This window comes from Tympanuchus pallidicinctus, unplaced genomic scaffold, assembly GCF_026119805.1.
Source record: "Tympanuchus pallidicinctus isolate F22 unplaced genomic scaffold, pur_lepc_1.0 scaffold29, whole genome shotgun sequence".
Classification (NCBI taxonomy): Eukaryota; Metazoa; Chordata; class Aves; order Galliformes; family Phasianidae; genus Tympanuchus; species Tympanuchus pallidicinctus.
Genome location: NW_026294746.1, coordinates 2,205,849 through 2,233,303, shown reverse-complemented (window position 1 = coordinate 2,233,303; position 27,455 = coordinate 2,205,849). Strand labels below are relative to the sequence as shown.

The 27,455-nt window shown below is 45.2% G+C and overlaps 1 protein-coding gene across 2 annotated transcripts; it reads right to left on the bottom strand.

Annotated features, from left to right (window-relative positions):
• On the bottom strand, nucleotides 1-27,455 carry MXRA8 (matrix remodeling associated 8). Of its 2 annotated transcripts, none has more exons than XM_052692077.1 (10): nucleotides 27,380-27,455; nucleotides 13,706-13,729; nucleotides 12,973-13,281; nucleotides 12,722-12,823; nucleotides 11,010-11,468; nucleotides 7,122-7,280; nucleotides 6,888-6,918; nucleotides 5,838-5,914; nucleotides 5,203-5,280; nucleotides 1-4,326 (listed from the first exon to the last, which is right to left on the bottom strand). In XM_052692077.1, the coding sequence occupies exons 1-10, from the start codon at nucleotides 27,438-27,440 to the stop codon at nucleotides 4,301-4,303; spliced, it is 1,326 nt and encodes a 441-aa protein (XP_052548037.1). In that variant the 5' UTR covers nucleotides 27,441-27,455; the 3' UTR covers nucleotides 1-4,300. The 2 variants fall into 2 exon arrangements, with proteins under 2 accessions (XP_052548037.1, XP_052548038.1); XM_052692078.1 differs by lacking the exon at nucleotides 27,380-27,455 and adding an exon at nucleotides 19,023-19,238.

Here is a 27,455-nt window from a genome sequence, read left to right as displayed (position 1 = left end):
TTGAAACTCTATTACGTTCTCCTTTATTTCTTAAATGCTAGGAGAGTTACACAGCAAGGACAAATGGTAAAAGTTGAGTAACAATAATAATGAAAATTAATTCTGCAACAATGAGGAACGAAACAAGATGCACGGACCAGGTCTTCCCCACAGTCTTGAGAGGAAGCATTGCATGTATGAAGCAGAAAAGAAAGGGCTCTATTTCCAGCCTGTTATGCCAGTGGCCTTCTGCATCTTCTGGCAAACAAACACTACATTGTGTGACTGTTTCCTCACTTCAGTTCTTCCCTGTTTCTACGTCATCAAGTTGCAGAAATACAAAAGTGCATTGGAACTTCATTTGTATCAGCCAAATGAACTCCAAGGGCTCATTTGCTGCAGCACTTTGTATCAGAACTGTGTCTGAGAACAAATCCCAGTGTTCCCACATAGCACCCTTTGGTTTGCATTACGAAACAGCCTTAAAATGCACTAGCTGCATGTATTTCAAAGATAATTGAACTGAAAAAGCATGCTCCAGCTATTGATGCTCTTAGTCCAGAGGATCAGACTGGCAGAAGTCACAACCAACCTTCCCCACCTGCAACACGCACTGTTTGCCTGCACAGCTGCATGAGCTTCCATTCAAATTAAGCTCTTTGACTCTTCAATTAAGACCTCATCTTATGGAAAGAAATTTTTTTCCCCAGACTCTCTGAAATGGGCTCTTTCACTTTCTTCTCCTTTTTACAAGTCACTGACTCCATGCAGGTCCTTCGCTCTTTCATCTGTACTTATTTTCCTTCCTCTCTATTTACGTCCAATTAAGATCATGATTATGTCATCTTCACTAATCTAAGCCTACAATTTGCACACACGTACTCTCTCCTGCAAATTATCATGTAAAGATAAAATGAGGGAAAGCATATATTACAGGTTACAGCATTCTTAGAGTGATTAACAAACGCAGTTAGTTGCTAATGAATGAGTTTACAGAAGACAGACTGAGTAACAAAGCCAAGACAAGCATGAGCATCAGTGGAAAAAACCCACCTGCATTGCAGTTTTCCTATCAAGATAGATAAAATCATAAGAAAACCATAAGTCTCAAGTAACTCAGACAAAATCATTTCTCAGAGAGAAAGGCTGAGATGAGAGATGGGAGAGAGAGAAAGCCAACCTGCCTAAAATCACATCAAGCCTCTGGCAGGGTGGGAACAGAACACAGTCCTGTCCCTGAGCCAGTGGTCACCTACAATCCAGATTGTAGATCCACTCCTAATGTCCACGTGCAAGATCACAATCGTTTAGGTTGGAGAAGACCTTCAGGGTCATCAAGTCCAACCATCAACCATCACCTACCACAAAACAAGCACAAAACAAAGCCCCACCACAAAACAAGCAAAAGATGGCTTCCCACCAGTAGTGGAGGGCACACAGCCCTTGTTAAATCTCTGAACTAAGAAACAAAAATAAAAACCTCTTCAGCTTAGGGCTCAGTTTTCTGGTTTCTTTCAACAGTTTGAAAACACACCAGTCGATAGCCAGCAATCTTGCCTGGATCTCCTTCAGCCAGTATTTTAACTTAGTAAATTACACACTGGATGTGGCAGGCTGCTTTTAAAAACCACTGTTCTGATCCTCAGCCCAATCACACAACGCGTGCCTCTCCTGATGAAAAAGGACCACGATCTCAACCTGGTCTCCCATTTTGATCAGTCAAAGTTATACTGCTTTGTCTGACCATTATCCAAATTCAAACTTGGGATCAAAGCGAGGATGAGGAACTCATCAAGTTCTTCCTAGCACTTGTTTCAGAGAACAAATACATTTCTTTCCCCTTAAGCTATTTTGCAGCCTAGAAGTCCAATAAAATATTTAAACGGAGTTTATGAGTAACCCCACTTTGAGCTGATGTCTGTATGAGCTGTGCTAAGCAATTTGAACTGGCAAGTAAAGATCTCCAACCTTTGACTCACAGACATGAAAGGGAGGGAGAAAGAGATTAATGGCAATTATTTGAGTCTGTGCCACCCTGATGGAATAACCAGAGCAGCCTTACACACCTGCAGGAATGCAGCCTGGGTTCCAATCAGATCCTGCCAAAGGCAACCTAGGAATGGCTGAACACCCTGGGAGAAGGGAAAGCAAATAAGGACGTGGGCCCAACCCCACGCCCTTCTTACCACCAGTCTTCAGTCTGCCTACTCTGAACTTTCTTGTACAAGCGTATCTTGAAGTGGAAAGAAAGGCAGAAATCACAGAAATTGCCTGGAGAACAGCAGGAGAACTGAACAAATCATAAGATCAGGATATGCTCAGCTGTAGCATGAGCATCAGTAAATCAGACATCCAGGTTGGTAGCAGTGGAAAGAAAGGGTCTGCACAAGACTTGAATTCCTATGTCTGGGAGGCCCACAGTATTGAATAGCTCTCAAAAAAGCCCTGGACCTTTACAGTATGTGTGCCTGCAGTAGGTACTTTCACCCAACCATGACATCACTTTCCATTTTGGCCAAACCTCTACCCCTATTACATAGCACTGACGTGTGGTAAGTGGTGAGAGTGGCTGTAACTGCCAGGACACACACTGTAGAAGGCAGCAGATGATATTCTCAATTGTTTAGGTGGTAAACGGAGATGCTTCCTTGGACAGCTGCTTTATCACCAGCAAAGATCTCAGGATTCTTCACAACAGGAAGAAATCCACACTGAGGCAGCAGCTGCAAGCAGAACACTGCTTCAAGCCTGAAACCACTCCTGATACTCACAGTAGTTCCACACAAGCTCCTCTTCACACTTCCACCACTCACAACATCCCAGAGACCTTGCTCCAGCTCCGGTCACCTCACCCATGCTCAATCCCTTCCTCTGCTCTTCTCTTCAGACACTCAAAGAGTAAGCTGGCAATCCCTGGCCAGCTACACGCTTCCATGAGAACACAAGCTGTTGCCTTCACACTCCCAACTGCAGGAAACCTTATTTTCATCCATGCACAAAAGGACCACAGGTGTGTCATGGTTTGGGAATGGTGCCACAGCATATCTCAAGCAGTCAGAGAGACTGTATGGAGCTGTTAATATTTTCTGGCTTTCCTGACACTTTACCTTGCTTGTAGTGTAACACATAATTACTGACTTCCAAATGTTTGGACACCCCCACCTGATATAGTAGAATTAGATGCAGAATTCCCCTTCAGCCCACAGCCTCACACTTATGCTCCCCAGAACAATGCCCAAACCTACAAGAGTAAACTTATATCCCTCCCTGGCTGCTTCTTTTGGGGACCATGATCCACAACAGTGCCTGACACGCTATTTGGTGGAATGCATTGCTAGTTTTGCTCCTCATGGTTGGCTCGTGGAAGTTATTCTTTTCAACAGTTAGTCTAACTGTGCTGTAATCGTACCTTTTTCTGTGATGAGCTCACAAGAACTTTGTGGGAAGGATCCACTCAAGGACTGCAGGAAAATCATGCTCCAGATTCCACACAGGAGCTTAGCTCTGTCCATAATATTTCTGGATCTGATCTAACTGACACTGGCATTACAGCACTGTACCTCCAACTGCAGCTGGAAGTGTCTGCTCCTGACAAATTTGGTTTGGTTTGCACTGAAACAAAAACAAATCAACAGACAAGCTTAGAGTGAGAAAAACAAATTTAGACTCCCAGAGCTCTTTGGAGCTGATCCCAACACTATGTTGGTGGCAACTAGATTTGTCTGCCTCCCTTCCCCCTGTAAAATGAGGATGTTGACATTTCCCTGTTTGTATGATGAGGTATTTATATTGTTATTTGTGCAGGGCTGAATAAGCAATTCTTTGTACCTGGAATATATAAAGTGCTAAGTGACAGTACTCTTCCTCTCAATGTACAACCAGCATATGAGAGATCACAATCAGGCTTTGCTATTACTTTTCTAATGAGTACATTGCATGAAAAAAATGCCTGATATAATGATAGCTAAGATTGGTGTTGCAGGTTGGTTTATTTAAAGCAGTAACATCAAAGCAAAAGGTCTGCTGATTCAGCTCATAAAAATCATTGATGCATAAAAACAACAATAATATCAGAAAGAAAATGGGAGGGAGGACTGGGAGAACAATAGAAGGAAAGTAAACCCAAACCCATCATAAATGCACGCAAGACAGATGGCCTAACTCTTTCAGAAAGCATTTGCAAATACCCTCATGCTTACTGGGGAGAAACTCTACATGAAAAATGTATGGTAACTGGAGGGACGTGGTATTATGAAAGGCATCTCTTTTCCATCTATCTTGGATTGAAGCTTCTGGTCCAGCCAGCAGCTTGGGAATGTCTTCATTTACAATATTCCTTCCTGAAATCTGAAAGCAATTGAAACGGAGATCAGACCTGGAATGAAATTTTAAACCATCCAAAGAAACACACGGTGATATGGAATTAGTTACACAGTTACAAGTGACCATTTGCAGTCAGCCACATTCCCAGTATCTTCTTCATAAACCTCACAGAGGTTTATGGCATACAAATTCTTACACAGATCATCTCTGCAGAATGTACGTGAAGTATCATGAGAGCTGCATCAGGAACTGCAAATACAAGGCAACTCATGGACTCTCGGGATCATTCTCTTCTTGATGCCACTTCAGACACATTTAATATGTTCTAAAATCGTATGAAAGGAGTCACAGGACCTAACCTTCTTAAAAGCACAGCTTGTCATAAGTGCAACTCTGCAAACTGACAGTATCCAGAATTTAGACTGGGTGAACAAAAGGCAATTCAGCTCCTAGAGGGAAGGAGCTGTTTTGTTGGATAAAGTCAGCGATTGCCTATTGCCCGTACATTAATTCAACTCAAAACACTCTTCTGCACAGCAGATTCTTCTCAAAGACCATGCCAGTACATTTTTGAGATGCATCTCTCTCTGAGGTTGTAATCTAAAATGCACTATTCCAACCCTGCTAGGGATTCTTTTCCCAATAAAGAAAAATTCTATTTGTGTCACGTCAGAAGCTTTTAAAAGCCTAATCACTACTTGCATCTTGTGGCTCCATGATGAAAGGATAGGAAAAGAACTGGCTTCTCATTCCTGCTGCCATTTGTCATGATGTTTACCATTCTTCATTTGCTTGTGGCTTGGTCAGCTCACTGCTATACTGTGCTCTTCCCTCCTCCCTCCTCCAACCCATCAGAAGGTTCCTACAGCCACCAATTAGGGTGAAGCAGGTCATTATTACCTTTGTCTAAATCAATGTTCTTTGCTGGGAAACTTCTGGCTTGCTCAGCCTTCTCCTTCAGGATGTTGTTTTTGTAATCTGTATAAGGGAGGAATGTATGTAATTCAGACAGCCATTAGAACATTAAGAGAAAACAAAGCTTTACAAGGGATCAGCCCTTCCTTGAAGCACCCTAGGTCTATCATTTCCAGATCTTTAGGGGTAACTCATAGAGTTAATCAACTGCTCAACAGAATAACAGGCTACATCTTAGGGTGGTTGTATTTTTTTCCTGGTACTAATCATGCTTTAACTCTCTGCTCCTCATAGGCACCACAGATTCTTCCATCCTGATAGCAATTTATGTTTGCTGCTGCCCTGGTTTGCAGCTCACCCTCTGCTACTCTTTTGTTCCTTGCCTCAGTTTTTACATCTGCCTTTTGCTCGCTGGGGCCATCACTGCAGCAATTTTGATAGCCAAAGCATGTCAGCTTGCTCTTTAAAAGGCTGCACCTTTACTAGGGGTGTGATTCCCCTAAGTGTGCATTTACAACCACAAAGATTACTACAAAATGAACATAGAAATGTCATTAAGAAGTCCTTAGCTGCAACAAGTTTTGAACAGGTCTGGAGAATGGCTGCTAGCTGATACATACCCAGCCTGATGTCTTCACTTTTGTACTGAGTCAGATCTGTTGTGTCGACTGTAAATTCTTTCAGATTTACATCCTTCCTGGAAAATCAACAAGAGTGAAAAATGGTTATTGGTACATCCTTTAATAACTGGCTCCTCTTACTTTTTTTTTTTCACAATAGCTTTCTCGAGAACTTTTGAATTGTTTTTATTAATTTAAATTGTTTACTGGCTATACATCTGGAGGACAGCTGAAAAAACTCATAGAGGATTTAATTCTTTGTTAAATGCTGGTGATTTTCACAGTAATCCCTGTAGAATCCTTTTCTGTTTCTACAAAGCTTCCCTGGAGAAAGTATGACAGAGAGATGACAGCTTTGGCAGCCACTGCACACGGATATTTTTCCTCTGTTTGCCCTTAACCTGTCAAACAGATTCCACAGGATCATACTACTTATTAGGGAATCTGTTTCTCCTCTCTCTTGCTTTCACTGTCTTTTCTACTAACACCAAGAGATCTCTGGTTAATCTGTGTCTTCTTTTCCCTCTCAAATCTGACCATTGTCTAGAAAACTGGGGAAGCAATCTGTTCTGGAACTTTCCCATTTCTTCCACTTTACTACAGGTAACAAAACACAAAGGAACCCAGATACACCATCTTGGCTTAGGTCCATTTCACAGCAGAGTCTACAGTAGATCTGTGCATTACCCCTTTACCACTAACTCCCAATGACATCTCACATAAACACCATCTGTGAATCAGTTCCCAAGTTATAACCAGAGGTGCCAAACAATCCCTACAAGCCATTCTCTCCTTCCACACCTTGGCAGCATGGAATTTGCTTCCTGATATTCAACCACGAAGCAAGCATGTATTTCCTGGAAACATCACCCTAAAAATGACTAGAGTGTTAAACAAAGAAATTCTATCAAACAGTCTGTGCTGTAGGTGGCTGCATTCTCATAAACAGATCCTCAGCTGTTTCAGGCTCCTAATGACAGAGGCAAGAGACCAATAAGTTTGTTCTTACGTATTCTACTCACAGACAGCAGATTCTATCATGATACTTACTCTCCATATTTCTTCACATTGTATTCATAACCTAAATAAGGACGAGAAATAGAATGAGCATTTATATCCAATCCAACCAACACCTCCCACATACCACTGATAACGGCAACGCATAGCAGCTATTCAGTCCTCTCTGCTGTGATGCTTCCAGTAAGCACTGTGCTGCACATAATTGCAGAATCACCTCTCCTGCCATGGAGCAGGACTCCAGAGGTGGTGATTTCCAGCACTCACCTCTCTGCCTGCGCTTGCGGGTGATGAAGACAACGATGATGAGCAGGACAATGAAGAGCAGCAGCGTTGCCAGGACGTAGCCCAGCTGCTGGAAGAAGTGGATGCGGCTCTCAGGGATGATGACGTTGATCACATTGTGCCCCCTGACAACATTTGGATCTGAGAACAGAGAAAAAAGGAATATGAGGCAATAATTGTCGCTGGCATTCAAAGCAAAGCATGTTTGCAGGTGGGTCCAGACGTGGAACTGAAAAGCATGTTCAGTGGCCATTGCACATTCCCATGCTGCTGCCTGCTTATCAGAGCATTGCTTTTGTTTACAGCAGAGAGCAAGTCCAGCAAGAAGCCACAACAGACAACCTAGGATTGCTCTGGGGTAGCACAGCCCTCTTCTGGGTCCCTTGCAACACGCACACACCACATCGCTTCGGCTCCAGACAGCTGAAGTATGAAGCAGCCACTCCTGGCCAAAGGTTGTAATTTACAGAGTGGGAGGAATTTTCAATGCCAAAGAATGAGTTCCCTTTGAAATCAAATAAAAATCAATCAATAAAATAAAAGCCCACAAAGAAAAGCCAAGATTCCATTCCACTTGTGGGTGCAGCAGCGTTGCAGTTCCTCAGCACAGGAAAGGGTAACTCTAAACTTTTACGTGGAACATTTTTGTAGCTCTCAAATAAATAGGTCAATGCGTTGCACATACAAAGAGAGCAACTTCTCTGCTTGCGACTCTCAGAGGAGTGGATAAATCCAGGCACAGACCACAAAGCCATAGGACACGCTGTGCTATGGAAGGCTTTTCTCTTCAGAATAGAGCTGAGCGCACCAGCAAGGGGTTTTGACCACTGTTCTCCTGGGAGTTCAGCCCCAGTCAGAGGGAATAAGGGGAAAGATTGGGAAAACATCCCCAAAGCCACGGTGCCATTCAGCAATGTCTTCTGAAGTGAGCCTGCCTCAAGCAAGCCAGCCAGTAATAAGCGCTGATTTTAACACTGGGATTAAGTAGTCATAGGGATGAGAGTCAGCTGGTCTCATTTGTTATCAGACATGGCTTTGTGTCCAGCTAAGTGTACTCCATCACGAACAGCCTTCCCCAGCAGTGTTTTGGTATTCCTCTTTAAGCAAAGCCACATCTCCAGCACCAGTTAAGGTCAGAACTGATCAGCACGAACAAGAATGTCGCAGTCGAGCTAAGCCAGCAAGTTCATCATTATTTCAACAGCTGGTTTTCCTTTTGAGGCCATTTGGAAATGTTAGAAACTGCTCATTTCCATCAGCGCAGTACTGTAAATAGGCCGAGTCCTGAAACAAAATATTCCCCACAAAAAATACAGCACCAAGAGCCCTGATTTTGTCCAGCCTCACCCTACATGGCAGCAGAGCAGGCAAGCAGCTTGTTAAGCTAACCAACAAATCTCCAGATGCTGGATGCTTTGTGCTGGCTGTCCTGCTCAAAGCAAGCATGTATTTTTCACCACTAAGAAATACCAAACCAAAAAAGCCACTTGTAAAGCTGCAAACAGTGTATGTGACAGTTCTACTTTAACAAACCTCTGCCTCACGAAGGGTTTCTTCAGCAGCTGCCATAATGAGATGGTAGCCACTGGAGCAGCCATGGAGCCAGCAGACCTAAATGCATCCTGTTCCTGGCCCTTTGCTTTCCCACAGTACTGCAGGGGAGGGTAGGATCTGAACTGAAACTTTATTCTGACACTAGAATGGCAAGGTGCAAAACCAGAGATGCAGCTTTATTCTATCACCAGCATCCTTCAGTATGTCTCAGCTTGGTTTTCCCTTCTGCCTCCACTCCGTTCACATGATCTAACTGCTGGAAAATAAGTCTTGATGGTGGGGAACAAAAAACTGGAAGAGATGCCTTCACGTTACTTTATCAGAATGTAGAAGGGTCAGATCTTTCAGCTGGAAAAAATGGAGAGAGCTGCACCATGAGAGCTCACAGCTGCTGGGTACGTGGCACGTTTTCTTTCCTAGGCTGGCAAGGACTGAGAGCAGTTCTGCAAGATAGGCTATTCTTCAATCACTTGCTCCAAAACAAATGCAGAGTAAAAATACACTAAATTAGTAGACATACGACATATTTCTTCTGCTGGGAGTTGGGAACAGAATTGAACTCATGTTTATAGTTCAAAACAGGATGAAATTTCCTGTCTGGAAACAGCTCTGAGCCTTGGAATTACGCCAGAAACGATTGCTGCTCGCTGAAAAAAAAAAACCTCATTGCTTTGCTTTTGTTATCTCCTGATGTTTCATTTTAGCTTTAACTTACAGCCCAGAAAATTTCTGCCCAGCTCTTCACAGAGGAGCAGTGTCTCAGCCTTTGCTGCTATACACAAACAGGCTGCCCATCAGCGAGGGGCTTCAAAAAGGCACTCCAGAATCTCAGCTCCTTTCCCTGTTCCCATCGACTCAGCATATTTTTGTGCCTACTGCTCTCAGGCCAGCTGATCCTTCCCTGCCCCCAGGGGACAAAGCTGGTTGTGAAAATGGCTTTTCTCAGGAAGGCAAATTCCTTCAGCAGTGGGGCACTGCTTCCAAACCAAGAGAACCCTGCAGGATCTGCCAGCTGGGCAGGGGGTAACCATTCAGCCACAGTCAGGACAGTGAGAGAAAGATTCCTGGGTGGGCAACGACGTAGTTTCCATCTGCACAGTGGGTTTAGATAGGGCTCAAGGGTAGCAAAAGAGCCAGATGCAGGGAGACTGATACTTGTGTGTTCTGGTCCCTGTGTCAGCACAGCCCCAACGGCCAACCCCTCTTCAGTACAGCCAGGATTTCTGTCCACCAGCCTTAGTCCCAGTGGGGAGGTTTGGGCTTCTGTGACTTGAAGAAAAACTAATTGCTAGAGAAGAATAGACATATCTAAAAACGTATGAATCATAGAATCACAAGGTTGGGAAGGAACTACAACATCATCTACAACATCATCATCAACATCCAACCGTCCTCCTATCACCATTACTATGCAGTAACGTCCAAATTCTGTAGTAAGCAGCCAATAAACATTAAGCCACAATGATTATTTTAAAATGTTAATATGGAACTATACCTAAGGGACTTTCATATATGCATTTTTTTTTTTTAAAACTTGGGATTTTATTTTTCTGCCTGAACGAAGCATGATGGTTTGGGGTTTGGACAGGCTGTCAAATGATAGCTCACTGCAGTGGAAAATGTGAAAATTGGCTTTAAAAAAAAAAAGCAAAAAAAAAAAAAGCTGAAGGGTGGAGGGAAATTCCTGGTGGTTGATTCTGCAGAGTCTGGCACCTGGCACAGCCTGAACCCCTGAGCAGCAGGGTGGGAAATGCTTATGCAAACAGGGGCACGTTGCAACAGCAAAAGCAGCACAGAACAGACCCCCTACTCCACACCCTCTCCTGTTTCATAAAAGCAAGCAGAAAAGGGAGTCTGTTAGAAAAACAGTTTGCTTGCTTTAGGGAGTTTAAACTCTGCAGAGCAGAGCAAAGAGCAGCAGGACATGATGTTACTGCAGTACAGCAGGCAGGGTAGTCAGCCCTGGTGGGTGGCACACTCCACTTTGGGTGCAGCTCAGTGTTAAAGCAACACCAGAGAATTCTCACTAATATTTTGTAGCTCCAGGTACACCACTGCAATGGAAACAGCTCAGTAAGAATGCGGCATACACATTAGAGCTCCAGCACTAGTAGTGAGGGAGGGAGGCAAGACCTCATCTAATTCTCTGATTTTAAGGGCAGGAGTTGCTCACGGCTCAAATAGGAGAAATCATACAGGAAAACCCCAGCACTGCTTCGAGTGGCACCTTCAGTTCAGAGGTGTCTGTGGTACAGGTTTGCCTCGACCACACTCCCTCCCCTCCTGCAGTCAGAAGCACTGTCAGAAGCCACTCACCTACGGCCGGGGCAGTGTTGTGGGTTGTGAGGTTCACCACCTTCTTCTCTCTCACTGGCTCTGTCACAAAGACCTGGTAGATCCTGCGCTCATGCAGGCCGCAGTAATGGTGGTGCAGGTGGCAGGAATAAGTGCCTTCGTCTGCATTTTCCAGCTCAGAAATTCGCAGGGAAAAGTCCCCCAGGGCAAAGGCTGTGTCAGTGATGTTCATCTTCTGCCGAATGAAGAGAGGCCCGTAAGAGCGGCGCTCACCAGAGGCATAGAGGTCAATGAGGCGGTCAGCGCGGTCGTGGGGAACCCCTGGGGGCTGCCTGTCCCAATGGACCACTTGCTGCTCCTCTTCGCTGTGCCGTTCGGTCCAGATGTGGTTCCGGTTGACACAAGGGAGCATCACAGTACTGCCTTCCAAGGCAACAATCACAGCCTTCTCTCCATCCCAGTACTCTTTGGCTGCTTTGGCTGTGGAGATAACATGTGCATCTTTACTCATTTCCTGAAGGACACCCATGCACACCTCGGGTTGCTCTCAGACCCTGCAATCCTGTAACACATCCTCTCCAAAGATCCTGAAGTGCCACAGGGGTAACGTACCTCACTCACACTCAATTCAGCACTCAGTGAACAAAGGCACCCATATCTTCACATCCCAGGTGGGTGCATTGAGCACAGCCATTTCCTTTCCTTAAAAGTAAGAATTCATCTCTTGCTTCAGAATGAAGGAAGAACATTCTCTCAATAGACCATGAATGCAATAAGAATAACAGACTCCATCTTCAATATGCTGTGCCTCATTCTCCAAGCAGGAAATGCTTTCCTTCCCACATATACCCTAATTACTGAACAAGTTCAAGGAACACTGTTCTGTGTTTTGTTGTTGAAGAAGGAATAACAGAGGAATCAAAACACAGATGAGCAGTCCAGGGCTCACAGGCCAGCCTGGGTGTTGTTACTGCATAGAAGCTGTGAGAACAGCAGCAGGGGTGCACTTCTGCACTTCTATCCCATCAGCTTTTTAGACAACTCAGCATTTCAGCTGCTCCCCAGCACCATCAGCCCCAGCAACCTTACTTGTGCACTATGTGTAGGTTGATTTAAACCTACACATGTGCTTACGAGGTGCAGGTGGCACACACTGAGGTACCAACAGCCCTTAGAAACTTCCTTTCAGAGCTGGATTCAAGTTTTTTGTTTGTTTGTTTTGTTTTTTAACAACAGGCTTCTCAAGCTAAGCTCAGCAATCCACATTACAAGGCAGATCTTTGTGGCTAACTGGACTCATGATGGATTGTTACTAGGAATGTTTTATTGCTGGAGAACTGACGGCCCAGTTAGCTAACTGAGCTGGCTAGTGTACAATTAAAAGGCTTTGCAGAGTTGGGCACAGGCCAAGAGAGGAAGGGCTTTCATAAAACCATACACTGATCAAAATTTCTGATATTCAGGGAACCTAATAGAAAACCACATAGTAAGCACTGCTGCCTCCTGATACACTGCAAGATTCTTGTTGCACCTGTGTCCTGAGCTGCAACAGAGCAGGCATGGGCAAAAAGCCTTCATCCACAGTGCTCTCTGATGCTAGCAGAATAGCATGCAATGCCTGCTATGAATCAGCACACAAGCCCCACTGTGAATTCAGCTCAGACCTGGGGACCACTGGACTTCAGCTGCCAGTCTTGCCCTTGCAGAAAGGGACACCATGCTGTAACACCTACCTTTCTTAGTGATATCTAGTTGAATTTTCACAGTTTCATATAAGTGGCAGTAGTGATGATGAAGATTACACGAATATATACCTGCATCACTCTCTGCAACATCTAGTATAAGAGAGAAGAGAGGACAAGTTGAACGTTTCATGCTGAGCCAACTACTTTTGTCATTTGTGCTATTCAGCAAATGCTTGCACAGAAGCCAAAAGACCTTTGCAAAGCTTAGGGATAAAAGAGAAAAAGATCCTGTTTAGTACCTTTGATCACCAGTGAGAAGTTGCCATCTGTAAATGCATTCTGGGGCATTAAGATCCTCCCTTGGTTGTAGGAGCTGTAGACACGCTGATCCCCTGCTGAGTACATGTCACACAGCCTCTCCATCTTGTTGTCTCCATAGTAGGTGCTGTACACATCCCAGTGCACCACACGCTGGCGGTCGTTCAGGCGGTCCTGAGTCCACACCATGCGGTAACTCTTGCATGGCAGGACAGCCTGCGAGCCCCGGGTTGCACTGATGTTTAACACTGACACTACAACGCTGTCTGGGTTGGAGGCATCAGCTGGCACTGAGGGCAAGGAGCAAAGAAAGAATAAAGTGATCACATTAATGGCACGTAAAGGAGGGACTAGAGTGAGATTAGGTCCTGTCCTACAATCTCTGCACCCTAAAGAAACCCAGCTGAAGAAAAGTAACTTTCAAGACCAACACAGAGCTTTCTAATGGAGAAATACAATATTATTATTATTTTTATTTAAAAATCACTGATTTCATTCAAAAAACGTCTGTTATCAGGATCCTAAATCTGACCTGTCATACCTACCCTTTCCTAATCCTAATGCTCAGATAGCCCAGTGTTTAGAGGCACTAGCTCATGGTGTGCATGGCAGAAGTTACCCATGAAATCCCCATTACATGGACTCTGATTTCATAACACCAAATTTCTTCTTATGGTGACAGAAACCCATGCAGATTACAAAGATGTCACTCACCTGAATATAAATAAACAACAGAACCTGTTGAAGCAGAAAAAAAAATAATGTCAAAAATTAAAGAAGCAAAAAAAAACCCAAACCAAACTAAAACAAAACACAACAAATGCACTCCTGGTCAGCCACCATCTCCTGTTGTTATTCCATCTGTTACTCCCTTTGTTGTTAGCACACTTATTTAATACAGGTGTTGTGGTTAAGCACAGAGACTGCGACCTTGCTTGGTGCTTGCTGCCTGGGAATAGTTCTCTAACACAAAGATAAGTGCTCTATCCTTCCACAAAGGGCAGTCAACAGCAGGGATAAGAACCAACAACAGCCCTGGCATGGGCTCACCATTCAAATCCAACCCCTATGTAACTGATAGGGGGTTAATTCCATCCAGGGAATCAAAATCCCTGAACGCTGCAGGATGCTTTGACAACCTGTCAAGCTGAGTGTGATGCAGTGTGGCCGTTCTGCTTTGCACTTGTGACACACATTGCTGCCAGACACACACACACACACACACACACACTCTGTCATGTGTGCCTCCTGCTCACATTCCTGGTCTGCACAGTTGACCATCAATGCTCTGGAAGCAACCACAACTCTCTCCAAGCCGCGTGACTCAGATGTACGCAGGAAGAACTTCATCAGAACGAACTGATGGCTTTGTTTCTGCATCCCCCTGGCCCCATCCCTCCTGCTTTTTGTGTAGGAGGGGTCTGAGAGGTCTCCTGGCATCACGCTTGGAGAGCACGAATCGGATTCCCAACACAATGACATCATTCATCTCTCTAACCAGTCAAGTCCAAGTGGGTTCTAGCAGAATAATTAGCTGTTTTGTCCTGCTAATGTCATAGGCACAATGTCCTCCTGACAAACGCTGCATTTTTTATTTATTTTTTTTCAGCCCTGGAATTTATTCCTTTCAAAAGAAAAGAAATTCACTCCAGATCGGGGCTATTTTAACAACACCATCAGTGCACGGGCTGAGAATATACTCTGTTTCTTTTCCTATCACAAAATACTGGGCAGTGGCACCAGAGAACAAAAGTGAGCAGTGCTCTCTGTTGAGCTGCCAGCTCAAAAGACACTCCAAATGTAAGGAATTCTTTCTACATCTGTAATCTCAGCATCATAAAGAAAACAAATTCTTTGGACAGAGCCCATACAGCTCTGGATATAAGAAAAGAATCCTACTGAGACATCATAATCCCATTATTTGATGATGTCTGCTAATAGGCTGCAAAATACCTGATGGCAAAATACAACAAGCTGCCAGCCTCTGCCAGCACTGCCCACAGTTGGTGGCATCTGCAGAGTGACAAGGGAACAGCACAGCATCACAACACGCATGGCAGCTTGCGTGCTAGCAAGTGAGCTGGCTGGCTGCACAGCCAGTGCTTCCAGAGCTTTGCTTTAATGCTCATTGACAGCAAGCTGATTCGGTGCTGCAGAAACATCCTCTTCTGGCTGAGCAACAGGAATGCATTTACTTCCCTCCTTTCCTCTTGCACGTTAATGTAAAAAACACTGAGCCCAAACGCAGCGCCATAAACCTAACATCTGACAGACATCCCTCTAAGCCTTCCAGTGTGCTCTGCTCAGCAGCCTGTCCTGCTTCTGCACCTTTGTGCACGCTGTGCTGGCCCTGCTGGCATGGCAATGACCACCCAGCCCTCTCTGCCCCACCCAGGAGGGCCAGGTTGGCTGCTGGCAGAACACCAGCATCCTTCCAGGAGTGCCCCTCGGTGACCAGGGGACATTGCTTCTTTATAGGAAAAGGGAAGAGCATCTGTTGAAGCCTTGCCTGCCTCTTACCATCCTCCTAATTTGATTTGCTGGGTGCTGCCACACAAAGATGGCCCTGGGTGACTGTCACTAGAACAAAGCCCATGCAAGATGCTGGCCTGATGAAGCACAGCAGCTGAAGCTCTAGAGGGGACAGAAGGGAAAAGGCATGTTGCAGGCTTTACAAGAGCCATGGGAACTCCACAGCACAAAGAAAGCAGAACCGATTGTGATGATTCCCTGTCAGTGTTGGAAATCTGAATGCATACACTGAGTTATTTGAGATGGCTGTAAGTGAAATAGCTTATAAATCAAAGGAATCTGGAATGTCTCTGATCTCTTATGTGCCTGGAGAAAAAGGAATTTAAAACAACTGGTTTTTAATAAACTGGACACAGAGCAGTAGTTAAATACAATATGAGATTTGCTCTGCTATGTGAGACTCAAAGTGCATTCCAGAGAAAGACATGCCCCCCCGGCCTGCTTTCAAAGTTATTGTTTGTGTACCACAGTTGCTACTGAAGATAATCAGCAATATAGCCATAAACCAGCAAAATTAACAGCTTATGAGCTACAGGAGTGGGACAGACTGGAAGCAGTTATATTGGTGAGTCACTACCCAATCTGCAAGTATAAAATCGAGGGTTATTTATGCACCTAATGAAAGCTCAGTCTTTTGTGCTCATGGGGCTCCAGCAGCTTCAAAACCACCAAATACCTTAAGACCTGGTAACAGTGGCTTTCATTTTTAAATTTGCAGTTCTGTGTGGAGGATAATCACTTTGACCTCTCTCTGTGTGATATACTTCAGAAAAAAAGAGACAGACATCTATCTGCTATCTGACTTGTTCTCTCTGCAGCCTCAGCCTGCCCCTCTGTAGGATCCCCAAGGTATCCAGCTGCTCCCACAACATAGGAAGAGGAAAGCAGCCTGCAAGTTTCCTAATCCCTTGTAAAAGGCAGGGCCAGCTCTTACAGCTTGAATCCCTGCCACTTTCATTGTAAAGAATTAGGCCACAAAAAACTGCAAGCAAACGACAAGTAAAAGCCTCAGGCTCTGAAAGACATCTTACACGCTCGGGGATCTCAAGGCTCTGTCCTCAGAGCAGTTCAAACAGCAATCTGCCCCCTGAGTCTTGCCTGAACAAGAGCACAGCTCCTCTTTTCCCTGAGATAGCTGCTGGCAGAGGCAAAGCCTGTGCTAATGAAACCACCAAGTTCCTGTCTCACACTGAAGGAGCACAGAAAAAGGAACAGCAAACACCGTAGGCAGCAGCCTGAGCGCCAAGTGGCACATGTGCTTCGTGGGACACGGCGAGGGCTTTGCCACTGCTGCCAGGATAAGCTGCCTGAACAGCATCTTCCTTTATTTTTCCCATAAACCCCACTGCTTCTGCAGGAGATTTAATGGTCTCCATTGAGTTATTACGTAATTACCTCAAAAACAGAAGCTTGTGCTAACAAGCTATTTCCAAATGCTTTTGGAGAATGGCAGAGACTCCAGCCTGACTCTTCAGGGAGCTGACACAGTGCCTAAGAAGCCATCATGGTTTATGACACAGTCACATCGAGGTGACATCTACACAAATGAGCTCAGCACTACTGTTGCAGCCACTTTTTAACACAGAGATCACTAGCCAGAAGCACCACCTGGGCCCATCCCTAGGCAGAGATGGAAGATGGCGAGCAATAAAGTTCCTTGTCTAAACAAAGTTTTCCCTACAAAGCCAACTGATGGCCAGGCCAGGCTTTAAACTGGACTTCTATCTAAGTCTCTGTACTTGTTTAGTTTTAAAGCTTGCTGGGACAAGTTTCTCACCAGCTGAGCATGCTGCTTTCAAGGATGCCTGCACTGGAGCTGCTGGCCGCCCACCCAGCCCCAACCATCCCTGCACCTCACTGCAGGTAGCAACGTGCTGCGAGTTGGCAAAAAGCAAGAATGTGCTGCCTCAGCAGCAAGGAAAAAGCCTCCTGTCTGGACAAGAAAGCAATCACACCTTGGCCACCACACAGCCAGAATCCTGTGCAGATCTGCCCTGACTTCCTTGCAGACAGCTCGGATATTAGCTCAGCTTTGTAAACCCTTTTCTGGTTCGTGTACTTGATGTTGGCCCTGGGCCCGTGGAATAGTTTGCAGAGCCATTCCAAACACAGCGCTGTTCCTCCTTGCAAGATATTAACACTTGAGGGTGTGGTTCTTCTCCAACCAGGATCATCTCAGCAAACACAGAGACACAGATTTCCTCCCTTCTCTCATTACACTAACCTGACCTGGGTGGGTACAGCAGCACTCAGCATCACGGCTCCCTGGCAGATGGACAAGTTCTCTCTCCAAAATACACCCAAAGATGTCCGTGAGAATCACCCATCCTGTGGTGGGACACTGCTGGCTCTGTGCTGTGCAGCAACCCAACCTGCTGTTCCTGCCCCAGGCACTGCTAGCATGCTCAGCCACACTGGGGAGCAGCTGGACTGGTTGGTGCTTCTCCTCCTTCCCCCAGTTTAACCCAGTCCCCCACATTACTTTTTTGAGTCACTATAACCCTTCTGTCCCTATGACTGATTCCATTCCTAACCCTTGCCTTTAGACATCACCACATCGGGGATGATTTGGTGACATGAGCACTACATTAAGCAGGGACCAAACTGAGAACTCAGCTCTGTATACTGAGGAATTTCAAGAGGCTCAGGTGGAAAGCCACAGCCTTTCACTAAGGGCTGTGAGAAGCAGAAGGGTCACTGCTCCCCAAAAAGCTCCTCACTTCCTACTATCAGCTCATGGAATGAGGTCTTTCCATACTGTGCTTTGAGCTGCAATTCCTCCTTGCTCACAGGTGCCTTCCTTAGACCTCAAGGTCTTGCAAAGGTAGATTTGCTTGGCTTTTACAATTTATCCTCATGTCTTCTCCTGCCTTCCAAGCATTACTGACTGAGGTCTCTCTGCTCAGTTTAGGATCAGGCTCTTGGGACACTGGATGTATTTTCAGCTCCTACAGAAAACTGTGGTACAGGAAAATGTACAAGTCACTGTGTTGCTGTGCATCCATCATACTTGCCCTCATCCCTCTCCTGTACCTTAATGTCTAAGTGAATTCCTATCTATCTTTATGCTGACAAGGAACAAAAACTTACATTTGCACCCCAATCCTGAATGCACAAACATATCAGCTGTTTCTGCCTCTTCAAAAGTATGAAATAGCCTTGGACTTGTAACTCAAACTATCCAAGATTTACAGTACTCTCCTTTAAGCTTACTGCTTTTCAATTCACAATTAAAGTAACTGAGAGGAAGAAATAAATTTCACAAACATGCTGAATGAAGCAGTATTTAACCTCAAGTATTTCTCCATCCTTTCCCTTCCTCTCAAAAAAGCCTGAGAACTCCATAAATCTTTCCTCTCGCAGACCCAAACCCAGCTAAACAAGGAACCTCAGCAAAATCTAACAAAGATAACAGTTCAAAATCTCTCTCATCTCCAGCCCCATCCTCTGCAGCTGAAACAGAAACAAGTAACATCACACCGACCAGCTAGGAGCTTACTTTGCTGAAGCAAAAGCTGCCACAGAAGGAGTTTTGCTAGTTGCTCCATTCCTTCAGCTTCTCCGTGTTTCCGTCTCTCTTGAAAAACAAGTTGAAGACTTAAAAAAAACTTTTTTTTTTTTTTGCTAACTGGAAAACACTATGACCTCATCAATTTACATCCAGAAAGCTGTGGACAGCAGCTCATATCCCGCAGTTACTCCACCTACAAGTCCTAACTCCCCACCTCCCCACTGCTCTCCCCCACGCTCACACTCCACCTCCTTCCTCCCCACAACTCCCTGCACAGTTACTACAAACACCCACTCCTCTCCTTCCCCTCCCTCTGGGACCTGTCTGACTTTGATGTAAAACTTTTATCGGCTATGGTTGGTCCCACACAGATCTGGGCTCTGGAAACAAATCTTTCTCCCTTCCCCGGAGGATGAAAGTAATTTTCCTTGTGCTTTACTTGATCCAGCTGTTCCTTCCTTTGTTTGACACTCGTCCAGCTGTCTGCTCCAGACAATTTATTCTGTTGCCTTCAGTGGTTTTTTGATCTTTGTCTCTTTGTATGGTTTTACTTTAAGCTCAAGTCTCAGGAGACAACCTAGAAAACAACATCTCCCCTGCCCTGCGATTTGTAATCAAGGACTTAACAGCAACTATCCCAGCAAGAGGGTAATCATGGCAGAAGACTGGATAGGTGGGAGCTCAGGGCAGTGCAGGCAGAGAAGCCTAGAACACAAGCAGAGCCCCACTGCAACATGGGGAACAGGATTTCCTGTCAGACCAGAACACAGAGAACTCGGGTGAACAATTCCATCACTGAGGATGCAGTTTACTTTGCTGTAGTTGGTAAAATACATTGAGTTGGATTAGTCACCATCCAGCTCCACGAGGCACCATGGCTCTGAGAGGCTCAGGCATCGCTTTAGGTCAAGCACATGGTTCCATCTCCATCTGCCCCTGAGCAATCCCAACAGCCTCACCTATGCAGGTGATCAAATGAACCTGAAAGAGTCTTTTCATGCAAGACTTGCAGGAAAATTACATGCCTAGACATTCAGGAGACAGTGCAGGTGCTGCTAACAGATGTCAAAATGCAGCAAACTTCTCTTATTACAATGCAAGATTGCTGTTGTTTGTGGTTAGCAGTGTTTAGCAGATTTAACTATACAATCAAATTAGTCATCAAGAGGAAAATTTGGGGGAAAGGGACACTTATGAGTGATGTTACAATTCCATCTGTAGAACAGAGCTAAATATACGTGGGATTCTCATATGAGAGCTTAAAAATAAAACCTAAACCTTCCCATGGCACTCAAGGAGAGAAACTTAATTGCCCCACTTGCATTTTTCCATGCTGACATTGGTCTGTTCCATCTATTTACCCTATCCCAGAGAGGGCTGTGCTTAAGGGAAGAGGAGGGCATTATCCTTCCAACCAGAACCTAAACAAACATCTGAATGCTCTGCAACAAGAGTAGCACTGGGAGCAGCCAGACTAAAACAGACCAGAACTTCACCCAGTGTGGTGTCCTCTCCAGCAGCAAATGGAACCAGCTGCTTCCAAGACATTCCAAGAAACTGGAGCTATTATTATCATTATTAAATAATTTGACCACGAACAAAGCTTGCATTAACCCCAGCATGCCTTCATACTGACCAAAACAGACCCAAATTACAATCGACTTGTTTCCAGAGAAACATTCTAAAATCATCTTCAGGTAAGAACCCCATGAAATTTCACTGCAAATTTCAACTCGTATTTCTATTCAGTGGGAAGTTGTGGGTAATTTGACACAAATAGTCACAGTGCAAGTTCCCACGCTCCCCAGATGAGCTGTGTCAATAGCCTGGATGCTCACACGTCCAGCCCAACTGCAACCTAAACACACAGGCTTACTCTTTGCAAGCCTCACATATTTGCACGGGAATTCCATAAGCACTTGCATGCAAAGTCTCCTGTGCACCCCCAAAATTAAAACTTGCTGCCAATTGCCAGGCATCACAGCAAACACCTTACTGACCAACAGAAGCTGAGAGCAGCTTGGGGGCAGCAGCAGCCTTCCTGTAGCCTGTCAGGCAGGCAGCAGGGCTGAGGCTCAGATCCGACAGCTGCACCATCACAGCAGAGCCTGGGAAATGTTTGGCAGGAAGACAAGAAGCTGCTCCCATCGTGCAGGTTGCAAGCACAGCACCCCGTCCTTCCCTCCATCCCTCCCAGCACTGCAACCTCAGGTTGTTTTCCCATCTCTCTGCCCCCCACCCTTGGCACTGCAGAGGTTACTGGCTCTTCTTGCCCGCCTGCTGGGATGGATGCAGAGCTCTGTGGTTGCTGCTGTCACGAATTGGCTATTTCCTGGCTGAAGGAAGCCAAGTTCAGGCCAAACCCACTGCAGCCTCCCGAAGAAAACAGTGGAAGGAAGGAGGAACAGCCCTGGGGTTCAGGAGGGGAGTAAAGGGACACAGATTCCTGCCCTTTTCTCACTCATTCTGTGCAGTCTCCAGTCTGCCCTGTGTTCCTAGAGCCTCGCTGCACCAAAGAGATCCCCAGCATGCAGCTGCACCAATTGCCCCATCAGGTGCTGAGCGTTTAATGCGATTCTCCTTGCAAGTCAGGCTAAGGCACTCTGGTCAGGCAGTGGTATTTTGGGTATTGATTCTCAAAACAAGAAGCATCCCTTCACTGCCCACTGCAGCACAGCCTGCCGTCTGCCCCACCACAAAGCCTGTCCAAAGCAAGCAGCTCATCCCTGTGTGGGGAAGGTATAAAAGAGGTTTTGCTTCTGGGAGCTCTGCACCTGCCGTGCTCACTGCAGGTCAGAAAGGCTCTTCTGTTCCAGTCATCCCTATTTCACCTAGAAATGCTGGTGACTCAGGTGGAAAAAAGCCCTGCCCAAAGGCAGATTAATTGGCTTGTGGGAAGCAGTAATGAGCAAGCCACATCTGCCAGGCACTTTGCTGTTCCTGATCCCTTCTGTTTGAACATTTTTGTTTTCCGTGCCTGCAGGCTGCACTGAAAGACCTCCCAATACATCTGGCCTGAGCACCAGTCCAGAAAGCTGAGCAAATATCAGGTCTGATGCAAAGAGGTGCCCTTCATCCTTTCTTGCCATTTTCAGAATCATTAAACTTGGGAAGCAGGAGGAAAAGCAGTCACTTCTGCCCTACTTTCACAGCTGTAAGTACAAGTAATGCTCTGAAAAGGAATGCCAGGATTAAGGCTCTGTTGACACAAAGACACAAATTACAGCACAAGGATTTACATGCATGATCTATCAATGCTCCATGTTTGTATTACCAAGCAACTTCCCTACATCTTCTCTAAATGTGAAACTTATTGTACCAGGCTACAACCAAAGGAAAAGGGAACAGCTCTTCTCAAAAGTAAAAACAAGGATAATTTTTTACAGGAGAAGTAGCAGGGAAAGCTACAGCTTGGGAAAGGAGTGCTGACAGGTACGGGGGCAAAACCAGCATGGATCCTGCCAAACCAAAAGCACAGAGTTCTGCATGGAAGCAGCAAAAGAGGGAGAGGCAGAGATACTGCAGTTGGGGGCTCCAGTTTGGGGGCAGAGGAATCTTCAGAGCTGCCTGCTGATGGAAAAGAGCAACGTAACACAGAGCCACATGTATTACCAGAGGGTGTGCACTTCCCAGGGGGCTTCATTTGGTTACAAAGCTTTTCTTATTAAAATAAATCTTTCAGCTGCAATGAAACCCATAAACAAGGCTGAAATAATCCAACTTGCAGCAAGAGCTGTGAACTAAAAGGACAAAACTGAGAGCCAACCACAATGAGAGGGCTGTCAAGTGAAGCCTATCATTATCCCAGCAATGTAACAAGCTGCATCTCTCTTACACACCCAGCAATACAATGTTTATTCTCTGTTCCCTAGCTGGGAAATGCTTGTGCCCCTGATTTGCATTCTCCTAAGACTGTGTTCAGGATGACAAGTTGAGAGTTTGGCCAGATGCTTTTCTGCTTTGTTTTACTTCACTGGAGACCACTTTATCCCCAGCCTGTGTCATCCACCACCAAACCAACAGCTGAGGCAAATGCACAGTGCAGGAAAAGCAGATCTCTGCCACCCTCCTACTAAGTACATACAAAGCAGTTTTGTAACAGTCAATAGCTTCACTTGTAAGTATCCCTCAAACAACCAATTTCCAGCAAAGAGAAAGATGGAATCCACAAACCCACCACGCTGTAGCCTCTGCAATGCTCTGTGCAAGCATTTCTGAAGCAAAATGAGAGGGCTGCCCAGGAGCAGTACGTGTTACCCTGTCATTTGCAGGCAATTCCTCAGCTTCTGCCTGTCTCAGCTCTCCAACTGAAAGGCTCCATCTCCCTATGTGCCAAACTCCTCGATGCAATGTGATGCAGCAATAACAGAGACCTTCCAGGTATGTAAGGTATTTAGGCAGATGGAATCTTGAGAGGATTTTGATCTTCTGCTTAACGCACTAAGCTTTGCTCTTTGCCAAGCAAAGACCTTGATATGCACTAAGGAAACTCCAGCATCCAAACAAACAGAACAAACTGCTCTTAGCAAACAGAAATGTGTGCCTATGCCTGTGTGTTCCTGAGCTGCTCTAAGTGTGAGTGCCCAGGTAAGAGGGTGAGAGCTCTGTGTGCATCCTTTCCTACCTCTGCAGCTCAGAGACTCCTGTCATCCTGCATCTTGGATGCCACTGTATTTAAACTCTCCTTTTTGTTGGAAAGCTGTCAGCTGCAGATTCCTGGGATTCATCTCAAAACCATTAATATGAACCAGTTACAAAAACAGAGAAATTGCCCAGGAAACCAACTGATTTTTTTTTTGTTTCTTTCCAGACTGAAAACTGAAGATTATTTTTCCAAGATAAAAACGTGCTTTGGCGATTCTTCCAGAAGATGAAAATCCAAAAGGCTGGGTTTGGTGTGGGGAAAAAAGACAAATGGATTTCTGTGCCCCAAAAGCCATCAGAGGCAGACAGCCAGCAGGTCCAAATCTGCAAGCTTCTACGAACTATCATGGAGCTCTGTTTACATCCACTCAGAGTCTCTCTCTCATCAAACCCCCAGTTGCACAAACACTTCAAGACCTATCAGATCATGAATCCTACTGCTAGTAAGCTTTAGGTAATAGTGACATTAATTTATCACTGCCATTAAAAGAAATGAATGTAGGGAGAGTCTCCCTGCCTTCACCTTTTCTTTCCTGTTCATCTCACACAGCTCTGATTCGCCAGATGGTTTTTTTGGTGCTGAACAGATTTGCCAACAGATACAGTGCTTCATGCCATTCACAGCCTGTGAAAATCACTGTCAAAAACCTGTAAACAACAAATCCTTTTGACAGTGCTTTTGAATCAGTGTCAAGTTTCACAATCTTTCAAACAAGCACCTGAATCGGATGCAGTTATGCTAAATCTTAATTAAATCCCCATAGATTAATATATGTTTTCACTGAATTGTTTCATTGTCTTTCTTCTTTTCTTTCTTTCAGGATATTTGAGTGCATCCCCCTCAATCACAGCAGGCCAAGGCTTTGTCTGAGGTACCTGATGAAGGGAGCACTTGAGCACTAGCCTCAATCAGAAAAAAAACCAAACAAGCAAGCATGGAAATCAGAATAGAAACAGAGCAGCCTCTCATTCAATGTTTGCAAGGGTCTTTCTGTTGGTGGCCCCACACTTGTGCTCATTTGCTGACAGGGCAGGCTGGGTACACAGCACAGGCAGCTCCTCATAGGAAAAGTTTGCAGTCTAAACAGTCAGGAGCAGCAGCGAGACACACAGCACAAAAGGAAATGACTCACCCAAGCTTGCACAGCAGACCAGTGGCAGAATTAGGAATACAGCCCAGACCAGCTGCATTAGTACCTCTGTCTGTAGACTGTGCTGCCTCTGTCCTCACGGAGAGCCTAGAAAACTCTGGCACTATGTGAGGGCTCCCTGCACAGAAGACTGATGAGGATGCAGACTGAAGGGCAGAGTCGGACAAAATCTTCCCTGTCTTTCTGCTCTGGAAAGCTTCAGTGATACAAAGAGCTCTGAGACAGAATGCATTTGGGTAGGACTGTAATTTTTAACTTCAAAACAGCCCATGGCATCCCTCTTACCTCTCAGATTTTTGCAGCACTCTGATTCCCCAAAGAGAACCACACTCATTACTACCTGCTGCCTCTTTTCACATCACAGCAGGGAAAATAAATTGTTGTTATTGGTTTGTTTTCTTTTTTTGAAGACACAAAGTACCTAACTATCTCTCAGCTTATGGAGAGCCAGCAGCGCCTTCAATACACTGATATTAGCTCAAAATCACATGAACCATGAAGTTCCTGAGGGGATGGAAAAACATGCAAATCTAAATTGGAGTTACCATCAATCATAACTTCAAGAGCTGGCTCTGTGCATGTATATGCATCTGTTCATCTTCCCCTAAGGTTCACAGCAGCAGCCAGCAACTGTGTGCTGCTGGGAATCAGGGGAAGGGTTTAGAGCCCCTGAGATGCTATCACTTGCATCTCCGTGCCCTTAAACCTTTTAGATCTATGCAGAAAATCCACCTCCCCAACATTAACTTCTTGATATCAAGTGCCTGAGACAGAAGGGCATCCAACCTATGACATGGGACTGACTCAGCCCCATGGGAGCTGTGGTTCTGTGGAGTCTTCACTTTTTCAAACCTGCCCTGAAACCACTAAGCCCCCTCCAGGGGACAGACACTTAGAATTGGTCCAATTTGGCAGATGGCAAACAGCATTGAGAATCAGGAGGAAATAACAGAGGGATCTCATCACTCCTTTGAACATTTATTTAGCCAGTGTGTTTGTCTTCAGAAAAGTGAGAGAAGGCAGCAGCTGAGATAAGCAGCATTCCATCAAGCTGTTACTCATCTCTATAGACAAAGCTCCAGAATTTTCCATATTTCAGAAAAAAAGAGGCACCAGACAGGCAGACCTTGGGCCTCGTTTTTCAATTCAGTAGCACCCCCGTGTAAAAAGGCCACTGCTTCATTTCAGATCTCAAGGCACTTCACAGGGAAGTTGTTAAGCCTACACAAAAAGGAGGAGGAGCTGAGGGAGAGATGGGAGAAATAACTGGTCCATGGGACACAGAACATTCTGAAATCCCACGTCACTGCCCATCCTCCTGCTCACTCACAGCAGGCTCTGACAAGGAACCTACCAAGAACAAATTAAAAGCAATCACTCACAAGCAGTGCTGACTCAGTGCCACAGGAGATGACTGAACGGAGAACCTTTTCCAGAGCAGCTCTCCAGCAATCTCCTCTATGGGCAACGTGGAGGTTCCTCTAACATGAGAAAAACTAAAGCCACAAGCACACAGCACATATTTCTGTGAAGAACCAAGAAGTTCTCAAAGCATTCAGGGAAACGGGCACATTCAGCTATTTGTGTCACTTTGTGTCCCCTTTCTGACCACCAGCATTGTGCCTCAACCACATCTCTCAGTCCCCTCTCTACATGGGAACAGCATTCTGGCACTAGGAGCTTGGAAAGGAGAACTTCAGTCCCCACAGTAATTGCAGCCCATCTGTTGCACCCGCCTAAAATAATTAAGCAGTGCAATTTCAGGCTCAGCATCTTATTTTGAGATCAGAAATGACTGGGAAAGAGTGAAAAAATGAAGAGGTTGACTCTGGAAAGGGAGCTCAAAGGTTGCTTCCCAGAGAGCTGTGTTATCTGCCTCAGGTTCACAGGCCATCTCACTTCAAATAAAAATGCTTAGGCTGAAAGGAGGTTCCTTTGTGCAACACAATATAATCCTGGTGCCAAATTTAGATGCACAAACATGGAGCTTGGCCAACTTGTAAGGGTAATCTATGCAAACTGTGCATTTACTCTAGATCAATCCAAGTGCCCAGAACTTTAACTAAACAAAACAGGGTGCTGCTTTAGAAACTAGCTGTCCTGAGAATGTTCCTGCATACAAACCTACCTGACTGAACCAGCACTGCTGCTTCTATCCAGACACCTGAGTCGTGTACTGCATCACCCATTTCAGAGCTCCCCTTAACATAAGCACAAGGTAGAAATAGGTGTTCCAGTTACTTAAAACTTGCAGCTCTACTCCTGAAGCAGCTGTCCCTACTCTGAAAACTAGAAACACGTTTTTATTTGCTCTCCTTCCTACTCCCCAGCCTCACTCTGTAATCAGAAATCACAGAGATAGTATTGCACCCAAGGCAGAAATAATGATATGGGGCTTTTCTGCTTGCTTCCTTTTCACAGTCCCAGGTTTTTGCATAAAGAACTTGTGAGAGAAAGGTTTTCCTGCCTTCCCGAGGGCAACAGCACTCTTCCTTTCCCCAAGGAACATGTGATGTTATCAGAAGTAGGACACATTTCTCTCTGCCCTACCTTCTGATGGGCCTACAGCACAATTTCTTACAGATGGCAGGATGCTGTTAATGCACGTCATTCTTCCACATCATAA